Below are 17,883 nucleotides of genomic sequence, written 5' to 3' on the forward strand. Positions count from 1 at the left end.
TTTTGAAACAGGAGGGAACTTTGCCCAGCTCCAGGGATCTGTTAAAGATGGGAGTGAGGACCGGGGCTAACTGGGCCGCACATGTTTTTAGACAGGATGGGGATATGCCGTCTGGGCCTGAGGCCTTCCTGGTGTTTAGCTTCCGGAGGTGCCGTAGTACGTCGGTCTCCTGGACTGTTACCTGTGTTGGGGGAGTATGGCTAACATGTAGAGGAGGGGAGGGGGGTGGATGCTTGGGTGAGGGTGTGGTCGTTTGATCTGCAGAGTGAGTGAGTTGTGCCTCGAACCTGCAATAGAATTTGTTGAGATCCTCAGCTAGTGCGGTGCTCGGAAGTATGTGTTGAGAGGGGGGCTTGAAGTTGGTGGCTGCCCTTAGGCCCTTCCAGACTTCCCGGACATTGTTGGACTGGAGGTTGCGACTCAGCTTATCGGAGTAGTCTCTCTTTGCCACCTTCAGCTCTCTTTTCAAGGTGTTTCTGGCCTCCCTGAAGCTCTCCGGTATTCCAGATTTGTGAGCTTCTTCTTTTTCCCTTCGGAGCCTGCGTAGCCTTCCGTTGAACCAGGGCTTGTTGTTCGGGAAGACCTTGGCGGTTGTCGCTGGGATGCATGTCTCCTCGCAGAATCGGATGTAGGAGGTGACATTCTCTGACCATTCCTCCAGGCAGGGGGCTTCCAGGACTGACCAGTCAGTGCTGTCGAAGCAGGCCTGAAGTTGCCCCTTCGCCTCCTCTGTCCACTTCTTCACAGACTTGACTAGCGGCTTTGTGGTTTCAAGTTGTCTTCTGTATGTGGGGATCATGTGGATTAGGTGGTGATCAGAGCTGCCTAAGGCAGCTCGGCTAATGGCTTTGTACGCGTCTTTGAGGACCGTGTAACAGTGGTCCAGTGTGTTCTGGTTCCTGGTGGGGCAGGTGATGTGTTGTTTGTAGCGGGGCAGCTCTTGACGTAGGTTTGCCCTATTGAAATCCCCCAGTATGATGAAGAGAGAGTCTGGGAGGGATGTCTCCCACCTTGAGATGGCATCGCTGAGTGTGCCCAGTGCATTGCTGGTGTCAGCATCCGGGGGGATGTAGACGCCTGCCAGGACATAGGAGCTGAATTCCCTGGGGGAGTACTGAGGTCTGCAGTTAATCAGTAAGAGTTCAATGTCGGGGGAGCAGTTTTTCTGCAAGACGGTCGTGTTGGAGCACCAGGTGGAGTTGATGTAAAAACATACACCCCCGCCCTTCTTTTTCCCTGAGAGTGCATGGATGCGATCCGCCCGAAAGAGATCGAAGCCCGGTAGATGGAGGGAGTTGTCCGGGATGTTGTCATTCAGCCAAGTCTCGGTGAAGCAGAGTACCGGGGAGTTGCTTCCAAGCGTGGGTTTCCTGCCAAGCAATAGAAGCAGCTCGTCTAGCTTGTTCGGGAGGGAGCGAACGTTCGCTAGCAGGATGGATGGGATGGGTGACCGCAGTCCTTTCTTTTTAAGCCTTACTTGTGCGCCTGCCCTCCTCCCCCTAGGCCTGTATCTGGACCTTCGGGTCCACTGATCTAGATAGGCCAGGACTGTATCCCACAGGGGCAGTACCTGGGCCTTGGACTCCCATACCAGGAGCTCGGCTCTGGTATAGGTGATGGTACTCTGGGATGGAAGGGAGTGCATCAGGGATATAGCGGTTCAGACACTGCACCGCAGAAGTATCAATGGCATCAACGAATCATTTACAGTACATGTCGTATGAGTTATGACAGTTTACAGTGGTGTATCATACAGGGGTGAGACATGTGTGAGCAGGGTAGAAAAGCCGCATCAGAAGGTTATCATGCAAGTGATTGCTAGAGGTCATACCCAGCAGTTATAAGATAACAGATCGTCTTTACAAGTCCGTTTTTAAAAGACCATGTGGGGGCAGCTTCCGGCTAGTGACATTCCATATGTAGCAGTCCGTGCCGGGAGCAGTGGCAGGCTGGTTGGAACAGTCCATGCATAGCAGATAAAGGCTGGTTGGAACAGTCCATGCATAGCAGATAATGTCACAGGCTAGTAGCAATCCTTATTGAAAACAGCTAATATCACAGGCTAGTAGCAATCCTTATTGAAAACAGTCCATACACAGCAGTTATGAGGTACCGTCATCTATAAAAGCCCAAGAATTGGAGGTTACACTAATTGCGCAACATGTGCTACTCAATGGCTTGAAGGACCATTGAAGCGAGAGCAATATGGAGGCTGCAATATTTATTTCCTTTTAAGCAATACCAGTTGCCTGGCTGTCCTGCTGATCCTCTGCCTCTAATACTTTTAGCCATATAACATATCAGATATTTGACATAATTGTCAGATCTAACCTGGACAAAACAGAATTTATGATCTTCCCACCCCTGCCATCCCTGAACCTCCCAGATGTGCATGCCACACAACCATTCACCCTACCTCTCAAGCCCGCTGTCTGCGTGTCACCCTGGACTCCGCACTCTCCTTCACTCCTTACATCCAAAACCTCACAAAGTCCTGCAACTTCCACCTTTGTAACATCTGTAAGAGTCGCCCTTTCCTGACCTCTGCCACCACCAAACTCCTCATCCATGCCCTCATAATTTCCCACCTTGACTACTGCAATGCCCTGCTGTCTGGTCTCCCTATGACCCGAATTGCCCCAGTCTGCAGTCCATCATGAATGCGGCAGCCAGAATTATCCACTCCTCCTATTGCTCCACCACAGCGGCACCCCTCCTAGAATCCCTCCACTGGCTTCCTATCCAGTCCAGAATCAGATTCAAGATACTGTGTCTGACCTACAAATCTGTCCACAAACCTACATTTCCGATCTTACACAGAGGTACACACCTAGCCGCTCACTCCGCTCCTCCAATGAACTTCACCTGACCGCCCCCTGCATCACCCAGTCCCATACACGCCTCCAGGACTTCTCAAGAGATGCTCTAACACTATGGAACTCCCTACCCCCCTCACTAGGGCTTCCCCCTCCTTCAACATCTTCAAGAAGGCAAGAAATTGGTTTGGCAGAACCGTCTGCAATCCAAACACACTCAACGGGCCATGAAGTAAGATAATAAAAACACATTTATTAAGTACAAAAAATCCTTCTTCAAGAAGGCCCTCAAAACTCACCTTTTCACTCTGGCATACCCCCCCCCCCCCCTTCCCCCTCCCTCACTAGAGCTGTAAACCTGTAGCTGAACTCTGGTCCCCTACCTTTCATGTCTCTACCTCTTTTTCTATATTGCAAGCCTTCGGGCAGGGCCGTCCCCCTTGTGTCTCCTACCTGTTCAAGCACCTCCATTACTGTACACCCATCCTATGGATGTGAGTGAACTCTTGAGTGAACTGGACTTGCCTAATCTCTATGCTCCCATCCAGTGACTGACTAAGCATTAGCTTGTACTCATACTGTGCTGCGTGATCTGGTTTGCATGTATTCCTGTATTGTCTTATTGCTGTATGTCACCCCTAAATATTGTCTGTAACCTTAACTAATGTCCAGCGCTGCGTAATATGTTGGCGCTTTATAAATAAAATATATAAATCTAACAAAATTAGCTGCATGCCTGTTTCGGGCGTGATTCAGACACTACTGCAGCCAAATAGATCAGCAGGGCTGCCGGGCAACTGGTATTGCTTAACAACCCTGGCGTTCTATTAACTGCGCCAGGGTGGCAGCGCAGCAGTTCTAAAATATTCATTTTTTTAAAAATCATGTAACTAGCCTAGCGCTAGCTACATGATGCCCCCTCCCTGCGGCGTCCGGCGCATACCTTCGATCGCCGCCGGCGCATACCCTCCTAAGGAAATACCGTTTTGAACGGGATTTCCTTTAGGGCTTCCCCCGTCGCCATAACGACGATCGCGATGACATCATCGATGTCGTGACGTCAAACGGAGTCCCGATTCACCCCTCAGCGCTGCCTGGCACTGATTGGCCAGGCTGCACAGGGGTCTCGGCGGGGGGTTGTTACGCGGCGGGTAGCGGCGCATCGCCGGCAAGCGGCGGCGATCGGGACCAACACGCAGCAAGCAAAGTGCTTGCTGCGTGTTTTAAGAAAAAAATTGTCAAAATCGGCCCAGCGGAGCCTGAGTGGCACCCTCTGGCGGTCATGGACGAGCTGTCCATACCACCAAGGAGGTTAAAAGGAAATAAATATGGCAGCCTCCATATTCTTCTCACTTCAGCTGTCCTATAAGAAAACTTGCCCAGCGCTTTCTGTGCATGGCGGATATACCAGCTTTTTGTGCATCAACCCCAATAAAGCAAATGTAAAACATTCCTTTTGTCTGACTTGTGTTTTGCCATTTCCAAGGATAACCTGAGTGCGCTGATATAGTGGTGTTTGTAAAAAGGAATGGGAAACTAAACAGTGGAATAGAGGAATTGATGTGTGCCTGTATGACCAATACAACCAGCCGTTCTCATGGCTCTTCCTAATCTAAATATCATTTGTAGCAATGTAAACAATGGGGCCCATTACGGGAGCTGCACTCACATTACTTCAGTTACAGTCTCACTTGAATGATGATTGCACTCTAGTTGAGCTTCTATAAGTGCGAGAAGTGGAATTTGGAATTCTTCAGTGATCTCTTGTTTACCAAATCAGATTTATACCGCTGGCCTAATGGCAGCAGCCTGTCTGCAATGTATAATACTTACCAGAAACCCGCCACAAGTGATCCACTTACTTACCAGGAGCCCGCCCTGCAGAACTCCCACAATTCACTTTAAAGGGAGCGTATATTGTACTTTCACACATGTTCATCTGAAACTGTTCATTATCAACTATTATGCTGGGCATACACGGTCAGATAATTCTTATCAATCGAGCCGCTGATGGCTCGATAAGATCCAACCTGTACGATACCCCACCAGATTGATACTGCGCTCGATACCGGCAGGGAGTACAATGGGAAGAAACGAGCGTCTGATTAGCAGCGCCCGCGGGGACGAGCGGGAATCGATCTGCGCGCACGCGCAGACGAGCGGTGACGTGCCGGCATCGAGACGCTGGCTCGATACCAGCGCAAAAACTAACCGTGTATGCCCAGCATAAGAAGCAAGAAGTTTTGAATCAGGATGATATCATTTATTGGCTAACTTAAAGGACAACCGAGGTGACATGTGACATGATGAGATAGACATGTGTATGTACAGTTCTAAGCACACACATAACTAGGCTGTTACTTTTTTCATTTCTCTGCCTGAAAAAATGTAAACATCAGGTATGCAAGTGACAGTTTCTGCCTGGGTCGGACTGGGTCAGACTATAGCATAACTCTCACCGATAAGTAATTACAGCCATAAAACACTTTCCTGTCAGTAAATGTCTTCTGACAGCAGGAAAGAGATAAAAATGGTCAATAATTCATAAATTTGAGCTCTGACATACTTTGTTAAAAACTAGTTTTAAATATAAAATAAAACTGTGGGATATCTAAAAAAAAGGTCATTTTTAGGAGACTGAGGATAGATACAATTGTTTTTCTCATCAGTTTATTTTCACCTCGGATGTCCTTTAAGCTGAATACTCACTGTGCGACCCAGGAAGATGGAACCTAGTGACATCCCACGACGATGAGTGCTCCCCGATCCATCTTCCTGGCGGCGGGAGTAAGCGATGGCACATGACGGGCGTGAACAAGAGTTCAATCGATTGCGGTGCTTTGCACGGGAGTCCTCGGGGATCTTAAAGATCGGGCGGTTATTATCGCCGTGCATCCCTAAGTGTCGTTCACATAATCGTTCGCCTATACCAAAGTTTGTATCAGCTTGTTGCTAGGTAACCTAGATCTGCTACTGTTACCTAGACCTGCTACTGTTATATGCTCCTTACATATTGCCTGATGAAGCAGGGTTACGCCTGTGAAACGCATTGTATGTATTTTTGGAGTATGTTAATAAAATTTCAGTGATTTTCAAAATCGACAGTACTTATGTCTGCTTTGAGGAGGTAAGTCCTCCACTCCCTACTCTGTATTTTAAAAAAAATTAGCTATTTCTATTCTTTTAACGCCTCTGTTTGCTTAATACATTTTTAATATGTATTTCATGAGGGTATATTACTGTTATTTTTGCAAATATGGGCTTGGAATTAGTGACGAATGCAGAAAAAATGCACCTTTATTTCCAAATAAATGATTGTTTTCATACATTGTACAAGGGACATATTTTAAACGTAATAACCGGGACTAATGGGCAAAACAAATGTGTGGATTTTATCCACAGCAGCACGTTTTATTTTAAAACTATAATGCCTGAAAACTGAGAAATAATGAAATTATTCCTGTTAAAATGCAGTTAGAATAAAATAATTCTTAGCATGACATACTACTTAAAGAAAGCATAATTAGTGGCAAAAAAAAACAAGGTATATCTCGCTTTGTTGTGATAAGTAGTGATAAAGTTATTGGCGAATGAATGGGAGGAGTGCTGAAATTGCTCTGGTACAAAAGGGAACAACCCCTCTGTGGTGAAGTACTTAACACAAACTAAAGAGAAGGATTGTAATGTGATAGAGGTTTATTTTCTTTTTTCACTTTAAAGTTAACCTGAAATATGAGAAATAGAGAAGCTGACATCTTTATTTTCTAATAAACAATGCCAGTTGCATGGCTTATGTGCTGATGCTCCGCCTGTAATACTATAAGGGTTGGTATACAAACGATTGCGGGTTGTTTTCCACAGGCTGCAACGCTCGTAGGTAAATGCTACCCATTCAAGTGAATGGCATCGCTTGTTCCGTACTTTCACCATCTTTTTGCGTGAATGCCTCGTTTTGTTCCTGCCATTTCAGCCGACCCTGGAAGCAACTTACAGTTTCCAGGGTCGCTTACTGCTGTGTCTCGTGTTGCCCTGCGGGGGTGAAAAACGCTGATTACTGCAGAAAGCCGCCAAATGCTTCTCTACGCGCAGAAAAGCATTTAAGCGAGACAAGCCTGAACTACAGCGCTAAGTACAAGTACGCTAAAGGTGCGTACACACACACTACTATAAGGAGCGACGGGCCCCACAGACTGTCCTGCTGGGCGGGTGTTCCGCCAATAGTAGAGCGTGTGTACAGTCTGTCGGCAGACTGATAACACTGTTTCTGAACGATCCGCTGAGTTATCAGTCTACCAACAGACTGTACACATGCTCTACTGTCGCTGGAACGCCTGCCCAGTGGGAGGGTCTGACGGACCCGTCGTTCCTTATAGTAGTGCGTGTGTACGCACCTTAACAGTCTAATCCTCTGCCCTGTGTGTAAACCTGACTTCAATAAACTATAATATCCTCTGAGTTACCCCGGACTCATATAATTCAATAATAAGTGGCTTCCCCTGTGCAGCTATTGAGCTGTCACCTGTTACACTTCTGAAGGCAAAGCTGTAATTCTGGTTTCTCTGGGAAAGCCTTGATCTTCCCGGACTCAATACAGGACTGCAGTCTCTGCACCACTTGCTGGGGACAGTTTGCTTCTAAGAAAATGAGTCACCACCAGTTCCATACACAGATCACACATGATGTTTACAGCTTATGCTTAAAGAGGCACTGTAGTGACATATAGCATATAGTAAAAGGCACTAAATTACTCAGGACTGCACTTTTATGGTAATTATGCTGGTTTCAGCAACAGAAACACTATATTATATCTATATCTATCTATCTATCTATATATATATATATATATATATATAGCTGTACGTTGGTATGTAACCCTACCCTCTAAGTGATGGTATGTAGCCTCACCCTCTAAGTGATGGTATGTAGCCCCACCCTCTAAGTGATGCTAAGCCTATACCAGTGATCTGCAAACTTCTCCAGCTCTTAGGGAACTACAAGTCCCACAATACATTTTCCTTTATGAATCATGACTGTGGCTGTCAGACCCCCGCAATGCATTGTGGGACTTGTAGTTCATAATTCAAAAGGAAAAAAAATAAAGTTGACACCACTTATGTCATATAAACTCAGTAGCATGTATTTTGCATTGTTGCAGCTAATTTATACAAACGGGGAATGTAACAAAAATACAAAGCTTTACAATATATACAAGTTTAAACAAATAAATACGTTTGTACATGAAGAGATGAATACAGCTGTGTGACAGTTAGCTGGTCTGTGTAGCACAGTCAGTTTATAGCTCCAGAAACTTGTAGGTGACAGTTGACAATGATTTATCTGTGACATGGGGGCGTGTCAATAATGCTTTCGGTGACCAATCATATCCAGCCTTTGCCCTGCTGCAGCGTTCATGAAGAAACCTGTCCATTTCGTATTGGTGCAACCACAATGCTTTTCCTGTCTTCCTGTGTGACTGTCCAATGGCAAAGCACATAAAAGCATCCATCTTTAAAGTGGCTGGATAGTGTACTGGTTAAGGGCACTGCATCTGACACAGGAGAATAGGGTTCAAATCTCGGCTCTTCCTCTTCAGTAAGCCAGCACCTATTCAGTAAGGAATCCTTGGGCAAGATCCCCTAACTCTGCAGGGTGGCCTACCTAGCAGCTGCAGCTCTGAAGTACTTTGAGTCTTACAGGAGAAAAGCGCTCTACAACTATTAAGGTGGCCAGTAACAGTCCAATTTCTAGAGAAAAATCATTTGAGCGATCATAAATTCTGATCGGATTGGTTGTAAAGAATGTCCATTGATGGACGCACTCGATTACGAACGATTAAAAAAATAGTCTATTTTGATCTAATTTGGATTTTCTTATTGGTTGATATAGATTGGAAGCAAAGATTGGTTGGTGTAGTGAACGATTTTTCTTCCGATCAGAATTATCTAATCGCTCAAACGATTTTTTGCTAGAAATTGGATAGTTAGTGGCCACCTTAAAAATGATTATTGCCTATGGCCACACCACCCTGACAGCGCCTGATCTCGAAAGCTTGGCCTGGTCGGGCCTGGTTAGTACTTGGATGGGAGACCTTTGGGAATACAGGAAGTTATCTGTACTGGAAAAATGTTCTCCCCACTTTATCCACCACCTTCAGCATCACAGAAACTACACACATTACTTTTTATGAACAATATTAAAGGGAACCCCGAGCTGAGAGGTACAGTATATGGAGGCTGCCATATTTATTTCCTTTTAAACAATGCAAGTTTCCTGGCCAGCCCCCTGATCCTCTGCCTCTAAAACCTTTAGCCATAGACCCTGGACAAGCATGCAGCAGATCAGGGGATCTGTCTCGTCTGACTGGATTAGCTGCATGCTTGTTACAGGGTTGCAACTCAAACACTACTGACACCAGAAGATGAGCAGGGCTGCAAGGTAACTGGTATTTTCTAAAAGGGAAATAAATATGGCAGCCTCCATATTCCACTCACCTAGGGTTCCCTTTAAATGGCAAATTACTGTTTGATGGTTATTTCACGTTTGTGTACAATTAAAATCCAGCAACCCTGGACAAAAAGGTACCTGCTATCGGACTGCAAATGTGTGCAAATCTTACCTGGGTCAGATCAGATCATAGTGGGGGGTTGCAGAAATGTTAGTAAACCAGCACTCAAGGATTTGCAGTTATGTGTACAAATTCACAGTGAGATTTATTTAATACAAGAAGTGTAACACAAATACTTCTCACTGCTCATGCATGTATAGGACTACAATCACACAACTGCCATTACACTGACCTTCCTGCAACTCTCACTGGAATCTGCTACGATCCAGGCGATGGTTGTTTACTTTTTAAAACCTACAGGTTTGCTTTAAAGAAACACTGCAACAAAATTTTCATCATTATTTCTTCTATCCTATAAGTTCCTATAGCTGTGCTAATGTGCTCTGTCTAACTGCAGCCTTTCCTACTTGCACAGTGGCTGTATTATCTCTGTTATATGATCTAATCTTCTCTCCTCTGTCGGGTCTGTCAGGCTGAGGCAGTCAGGCTGGAATGTGCTGTGCTGCCTGTGATTGGATAGAAGCTAAACACACCCTCTCCAGGCCCCATGCACACTCTGTATGACTTACACACTGAGCTACTCTCAGCCTATCACTTGCTATGTCTTGTTTGTAAACACTGCCTAAAACTGGCAATTACAAGACAGGATTGCAGCAGGGAGAGCCGGAAACAGCACAGAGGGGCCCAGGAGAACATAATGAATAGAATGGTATGCTTTTTATTGTAAGAATTTTAGAGTACAGATTCTCTTTAAAGCATACATGTCAAACTTTGGCCCATGGGCCAAATCTGGCCCTCAAAGCCATTCAATTTGGCCCTTGAGTGGTTTTCCCACTTTGCATTATGTTTGGCCCACTCTAGACCACCAGGGGAGCTTCAGTGGAGGTGAAGCACTAGAACGCCAGGGAAGCCATGGGTGGTAGGAAGAGAACATTAAACAATACAGAACTATATAGGGGAGGGTGGGGCCTCAAGACACCAGGGAACTGTATAGGGGAGGGAGGACCACTAGACACCAGGGAACTGTATAGTGGAGGGAGGCCCACTAGACACCAGGGAACTGTATAGGGGTTGGAGAGGCGGCATTAGACACTTGGGAACTTTATAAGGGAGGAAGGTGGCCAGTAGACATTGAGGTTGGCCCGCGACTGTGCCAGTGTTCAATTCGGCCCACTTTGTATTTGCGTTTGACACCTCTGCTTTAAAGTAATCCCGAGCCGAGGCTCATGTTCAAAATAGGCCCTTACACTGAAGGGAGGGAAGCCTCAGGATCCTATTGAGGCTACCCTCGGTGGTCTGAAGCCCCCTGTTGCTGAGCACAGCCCCCCTCCACATCAGGGCCCCGCAGCTCCTCTTCCTGATTCATGGCCGCGCAGTAGACACACAAGCCCATGCATGCGCAGGAGCACAAAGCCGTCAGCTCCGGCTTACTGCGCATGCGCGGATGGGCTTGTGTGTCTACTGCGCGGCCATGAATCAGGAAGTGGAGCTGCGCGGCCCTGATATGATTAGCGACAATGACAAGGGGGGGGGGGGGGGGGGGTACTCAGCAACAAGGGACATCAGAGCAGCGAGGAACGACTCAATAGGATCCTGAGGCTTCCCTCTGTTTAGGTAAGTATCTGATTTTGCACCCAAACTTCGATGAGGCTTCACTTTAACATGAAATTTCATAGAAGAAATGATGGGGTGAGTTTCTGTAAGACACAAGAATACAATCTGTTTTTTAATGCACAGAGTTCCAATCTGCTGACATCTTGCTATCTGGAATAATTTATGTCATGAACATGCCCCCCCCCCCCCTTTACCCGCTGCTCTGCTACAGTGCATGCAGTCACCTTTATAGCCGTCTAGTTCCAGTGGATGAGCATCACTGCGCTATGTAACTAGTGACTCATTTACCTGGTTAATAGGTAAATCTATTAAGTGCATAAATCCTGTTTACAAAGAGTCAACATTCAGTTGAATAATCTTTTTAGAAGGTGTAGAAAGGGTTAGGAGTTTTTGACCGCTGTGTGTCCTGGTCCTGCGTTCCCCAAGACTTTACAAGAGAACCCCATGAATCTCACTGGATTGGGCGTTCAATAGGAGAAAAAAATTGTTCCCTAGAACCTTTTAAAAAAAATTAAAATCGGTGTGAAACATTCTCAACTGCAGAAGTTTCCAACACTCTCCCTTGTCATCTGACCAATTCTGAGACGAAGGAAAAAAATAGTTTTATACACACCTGGTGCTTCCTCCAGCCCCTTTCTGCCACCTGCAGCCTTTGCAATTCGGCCAGTGGAGGCATGTGCAGTCCGGCTGTGCACGCTTCCCCGTCATGCTCTTGCGGCCGGGAGCATCCTGCGTACTGCGCAGGACTCTCCCGGCGATAGGAGTGTGACGGGGACCGCACGCAGAAAACCCCCAACTCCAGCAGTTACCAGGCCGCATTGCAGAGGCTGGCAAACTCGAGAGGGGTAGGTAGGCACTCAGTACAATGCAGATGAAGATTATTACGCTGAATATAGTGCAGGAGACCTCAGCAGCAGCTACGTGCTCAAGATGCGGATAGCTGAAACATGATAACCATTTGTACAAAGGAGAGAATAGAGAGGCGTCTGGCACTGTAGCTTTAATTTCAACACAGCAAGTGTACAGTGATGTGGCAGTGAACAATGCAGAGTGTAAAGTTCAAATGATGCCAAAACTGGTACTTATCGTGCTTCTGCTGGAGGTGGGGAGGCAACTGTGGGCGCCAGAGGGTGCACGGCCTTACAGCCGTTTCACATTGGGGTGAGCCTTGCTTCTTCGGAGGCTATTCGTGCATTGCAGAGGCTGCAGGCAGCAGAGGAAGATGGCAAGGTACTAATCAGCGCAAAGGGGGCTGGAGGAAGCCCCAGGTATGTACCTTTTTATTCCCTTATCTCAGGTTCACTTTATGGTGGCTATACATCTACTGGTTTTACAGCCCGATCAACCATCTGATTCAATAATTTTATCAAATCGGATGAAAATCGGTGTCAAAACATGTCCGCCCAATTGAGGATTTGATTGATTTCGGAAAAATATCAGTTGCGATGACTGACTTATGCGACGGGCCCTGCCTGCTGCCCCCCAAGTGTTAACTGTTTCCAACCCCGCAGTACAGAGCTGCCCGTCTTCAGGAGCACTTGGGCTTCCATAGCCTCCCGTGGCCGCAGATATGAATGGGAGAGGCAGTGCTGAAACAAGGGGACCGGGAAGGCTCTGTTAGATCCAAAGCCTCTCCTCTCCACAGGTAAATTTCTGTTTTTTTATTTCATCTCAAGAAAGATATTTCTTTTGTAGAGGGAAGTTGGGGGATATTCTAAACAAATATTTCAGCTGTAAAGAACATATTCTCCTGTATACATTGACAAAGCTTCCTGTCTCACAGAAACCATATAGAAAGGGTCACTTCACACCTCAGCTCTGGCTAAGCAATCTTCTGAACAAGGCCTACAAAAGCAGCATTATACAAAATATACAGAATACATTACTATCATAAATAAATCTTATGTACACGGTACAAATATTGGCCCATTCCGCTGCTGATGTCTCTGATAGTTTCATGTCAGAAAATACCACCAGGAGTATAAAAGGCAAAGGAGGCCGAGGCCTGGAACAGAATGTCTCTGAGCGCCATTCAGAGGGGATGTGGTGGAAAAGATGGCGTCCGTCTCGTTCCTGGGCAGAGCCATGTTACAGATAGTCCCTTCACAGCAGGACATGCACACCTGCAGGAGGAAAACAGGAGGATGAATGGATATGTACCAGCAATAGAATTCCACTTTGCTGCGGAGGTTGTTTTGACAGTTCAGCGCACCTTTACTTTGGCAATAACTTTATCACTACCTATCACACCTAAATTATTATTATTGTTGATTTTTAAAGTGCCATTCCGTGATCTATATATTGTTTTGTTTTTTCCAGACAAATTGGACTTTTTGTGGATTTTATTAAGTAATTACCTTATTTTCTATGCATTTTTAAGGGAAAATAAGGAAACAATGAAAAAATTTACAAATTATCCATTTTTATCCATTACAGCTTTAATGTAAACAGTTCTATTGTACATTGTAACTCACACATTTTATTTGTTTACCTGTCCTGTTTATTAAAACAGTTAATTTGTGTTCATCATCCGGCACAGACTCTATACTTCACTCACTGTTGCCTCGGTCTTCTTCTGCAATGTTTATTATACATGTTTACTCTCTAGTCCTGCTAATAAATTCCCTGGGAGGGTGGAAGGCGGGTTTGCTGTCTTTCCTTTTCAAATCTGTAGCCTTTTTATTCATCTCTAAGCTGATAAACAGTGTTATCTAGGATTTTATACAGAGGAAAGTGCAGTGACTTCTTTTCATGTCCTCTGGTCAGGGCCGGCGCTACCATTAAGGCAAAGGAGGCAGCTGCCCCAGGGCCCCAGAGCTTGTAGAGGCCCCCAGTGGCTACAAGAGGAAATTTTTTTTTTCAAATCGGCCTTAGGCCTCTTGCACACTGCAAGCGATTCCGATTCAGATTCCGCTTTTTAATCTGTTTTTACATCCGATTCAGATTCCGATTTGCAGTGTGCAGGGAGCAAACTGCAAATCGGAATCTGAATCGGATGTAAAAACAGATTAAAAAGCGGAATCAGAATCGCTTGCAGTGTGCAAGAGGCCTTATAGTTTTTGAGAAAATCGATTTTAAAGTTTCAAAGGAAAAAAAAAAACACATTTAAAAACCTGCCGACTTTAATGGTTAATAGCAAATCCACCTTAAAGGAATACTTAAGGGAAAAAAAAAAATGACATTTACTCACCCGGGGCATCCCTCAGCCCCCTGAAGCTGGATGGTGCCCTCGCAGCCCCGCTCCGATCGTCCTGTCCCCGCCGGCGGCTACTTCCGGGTGCGGCGAAGCCGCCGACAGGTTGGGAACGCGGCTGATTTTCCGCGTTCCCACTCGCTATATGCTGCTATAGCGTAGCTATATACGCTATAGCAGCATATAGCGAGTGGGAATGCGGAAAATCAGCCGCGTTCCCAGCCTGTCGGCGGCTGTCGCCGCACCCGGAAGTAGCCGCCGGCGGGGACAGGACGATCGGAGCGGGGCTGCGAGGGCACTATCCAGCTTCAGGGGGCTGAGGGATGCCCCGGGTGAGTAAATGTCATTTTTTTTTCCCTTAAGTATTCCTTTAAAGAGAACCCAAGGTGGGTTTGAAGAATATTATCTGCATACAGAGGCTGGATCTGCCTATACAGCCCAGCCTCTGTTGCTATCCGAAACCCCCCTAAGGTCCCCCTGCACTCTGCAATCCCTCATAAATCACAGCCACGCTGCTGACAAACAGCTCGTCAGAGCTGGCTGTGTTTATCTCTATAGTGTCAGTCTGCTGCTCTCCCCGCGTCCTGCAGAACTCCAGTCCCCACCTGCATCCCTTCCCTCCCTGCTGATTGGAGGGAAGGGACGAGGGCAGGGACTGGAGCTATGCAGGAGGCGGGGGAGCAGCTGAGACTGACACTACAGATGTAAACACAGCCTCACAGCACGGCTGTGATTTATGAGGGATTGCAGAGTGCAGGGGGACCTTAGGGGGGTTTGGGATAGCAACAGAGGCTGGGCTGTATAGGCAGATCCAGCCTCTGTATGCAGATAACATTCTTTAAGCACACCCCGGGTTCTCTTTAAATGCAAGAAACCCTAAATTTGCAGGATATGTTAAGGAGATCATTAGGAATAAGAGGAAAAAACAATTTTTCAAATAGACCTTATAGTTTTTGAGAAAATCGGTTTTAAAGTTTCGAAGGAAAAAAGTATACTTTTAAATGCGGTAAATGTCACTTTTAGTAGCAAACCTAACGGTAGTGTAATTTTACATGCATCAAACGAAAGCGCAATAAATTTCCTGACGGGGTTTCCAGGAGGTCCATACGCAGCCGCAGCGCTTTGGCCAGGGATCGCTATACAGCCGCAATATGGCTGTATGAAGATCCCTGGCATTTTTTCCTATTTTCCCAATTTTTTTTTATGTTTAGAGTGTGGGAATTAAAAAAAAAAAAAAATTATGTGGGGTCCCCCCTCCTGAAACTTTTTAACCCCTTGTCCCCCATGCAGGCTGGGATAGCCAGAATGTGGAGCTCCGACCGATTGGGACTTCAAACCCTGACTATACCAGCTGCAAAAAAGGTCCCCTAATGCCGAATTTTGTTCCGGGGTATATGTTGAGGGGGCCCCCCAGGTTTATTTTGCCCTGGGGCCCCATTGTTGCTTAAACTGGCCCTGCCTCTGGTAAAACGTTACCAGGCATTATTGGTCAACGCTCAACTTACCTTTTGGCTGCCAACTTTTTTTCTTTCTTATATCTGAACCCTGCAGCACTGTGTACTCGTCCTTCCTTACCCAGCCGGCTAGCCCACAAAATAACTGTATGCTGACATCATCCTCTGGACCCCGATCACATGACATGTCATGCCAACCGGCAGATGATGTCACCATACAGCACCGCTCCGGGAGTAAGAGGAGACCCGATGCAGCCTCCAAATGGGATAAATATCAAAGCGCTCCCTGGATTACACAGAATTTGGGGGCTGGGGAGGCAGGAGGAGTATACAAGAGATATACAGTGGCCAAACAGTGAACCAACAAAACTGAACTGGACAGAAGTGCACTGCACACTGTGCTGGATCAGCAATGTGTATGGTCACAGCAGATACAATGTACATTTTAATGTGAACCGGAAGCATGATTTGAAATAAACCTCAGTAAGGGAGCCCTGATCCTCCTCCAGCCCGGCGATCCAGCGCTGCGACCTCTAAGCATACGCTCTTGTGGGCACGTTCCAATTTTCAGACAGTGCTTCCGGCTCTGGAGGGGGAAGTGCTACATCACAGGCCCCTATTACCTCTACAGAGCCAGCAAGGTAAGAGGGTGTGTCCCAGACCTCTATAGCTGCACAGATGTACAGCTGCCACGGGGAGCAGTCATGTGAAAGCTTTCTATTAGTAGGTACCTTGTGGCCGTGTCTCCCGGTGTCTCTGCATCCCGTGTTCAGGCAATGCTCCAGAGGCGCACAGCGCTTTATTACCGACAGACTGTCCCCCATCCCATCCATCATGTGCTGCGAGTAACAGTATCTTGTGTCTGGGGAAGAAGAAGAAACATAGCGTGATATACAATGACTGCCACACCTCAGTAGAGAAAATTTAAAATGATCTCCTGAGTGAAACCTCATGAGAAAAGTTAATTGAATAGGGTCCTTGTGTCTAGTCCCACATGATCGCCAGATTCCAAATTACTTCTACCTCCGGGTTGCTATGACTTGGAGGGGGAATAGTATTTATTGTCATACGGCTAACCCTGTGCCCTGCTCACCAGCGGTGTACTAATACGTACGCCCTGTGGATGGCTAATATACCATTCTCTGTAACCAAGAATTGAACGTCATCCCAATCAGTAGCTGATAACCCCTTTCCCATGAGAAATCTGTTCCTTTTCACAAACTGATCATCAGGGGGCTCTGTATGGCTGATATTGTGGTGAAACCCCTCCCACAGTGTGATGTCAGCGCCTAGGTACTGACATCACACTGTGGGAGCCTCATTGCATTGTGGGAAATAAAAGCTTTCCAACTGCCAAAAAAGCATCATCTCTTTCCACAGACATCACCTTCCAGCAGAAAAAATGTCACCATGTGATAAATGTCAGAATGTCAATCAGGGGTTTAAAATATTTTACAATGGGCAAACACTGACTAAATCATTTATACATAATTATTGTAAACAGTAAGCACTTTTTTTAATTACGTTATTTTCACTGCAGTTCCTCTTTAAATGGGTTGCTAAGCGATGAGCATAGATTAACTCACTATGCCCTTTCCCAAGCTACAGGATGCCTCTCATTGGTGCTCTACCCTTTATCCCTCTTCCCCACTCCACAGAACAGTACATGCCCATCAGCTCCAGTCAACCTACATGTCTGTACAGCTGTTGTCCCCCAAAATGTTGCCATAACGATTGGTCAACAATCGCTAAGGGCGACATTGATTGAGCGTGCATACGGCGCTTAACGCCAGCGGAAACAGGCCGAATTTAGAATAAAATTGTCCATTAAAAGCCTGTGAGGCATTACAGGAAGCTACAGTACCGTATATAGACAAAAGAATAGGTGGGCTGTGACTGAGACAAATTGCTTATCTCTGTTGACACAGCTGAGCAAGCCTCATGGAAGGCTTTCTTCAGCTCTTTCAGAGTACAAAAGCCAGGAGAGCAGAAGAGGTGAATGTTTTCTTACAAACTCTGAAAGTGTTTTAAAAGAAAGCATAAAAGTTTTTGAAAGCAGACATTTAAATGAGGATGGGTAGCTGCTTAAAGGATACCAGAACTGAAATGTGACATGATGAGATAAACATGTGTATGTACAGTGCCTAGCACACAAATAACTAGGCTGTGTTCCTTTTTTTTCTTTCTCTGCCTGAAAGAGTTAAATATCAGGTCTGTAAGTGGCTGACTCAGTCCTGACTC

At 46.1% G+C, this 17,883-nt stretch overlaps 1 protein-coding gene across 2 annotated transcripts in view; it reads right to left on the reverse strand.

Moving 5' to 3' along the window:
* Positions 1-7,178: 7,178 nt before the first annotated feature.
* Positions 7,179-17,883, reverse strand: part of LYPD6 (LY6/PLAUR domain containing 6) — a 104,013-nt gene continuing 93,308 nt past the window's right edge. For both annotated transcript variants that reach the window (XM_068245838.1, XM_068245839.1), the window contains exons 5-6: positions 16,374-16,504; positions 7,179-13,118 (exon numbers count right to left, since the gene is read on the reverse strand). In XM_068245838.1, the coding sequence (XP_068101939.1) occupies positions 12,951-13,118; positions 16,374-16,504 (299 nt within the window). In that variant the 3' untranslated portion in view covers positions 7,179-12,950. The remainder of the gene's footprint in view (positions 13,119-16,373; positions 16,505-17,883) is intronic.

The sequence above is a fragment of the Hyperolius riggenbachi genome, chromosome 7 (assembly GCF_040937935.1).
Source record: "Hyperolius riggenbachi isolate aHypRig1 chromosome 7, aHypRig1.pri, whole genome shotgun sequence".
NCBI classification, from domain to species: domain Eukaryota; kingdom Metazoa; phylum Chordata; class Amphibia; order Anura; family Hyperoliidae; genus Hyperolius; species Hyperolius riggenbachi.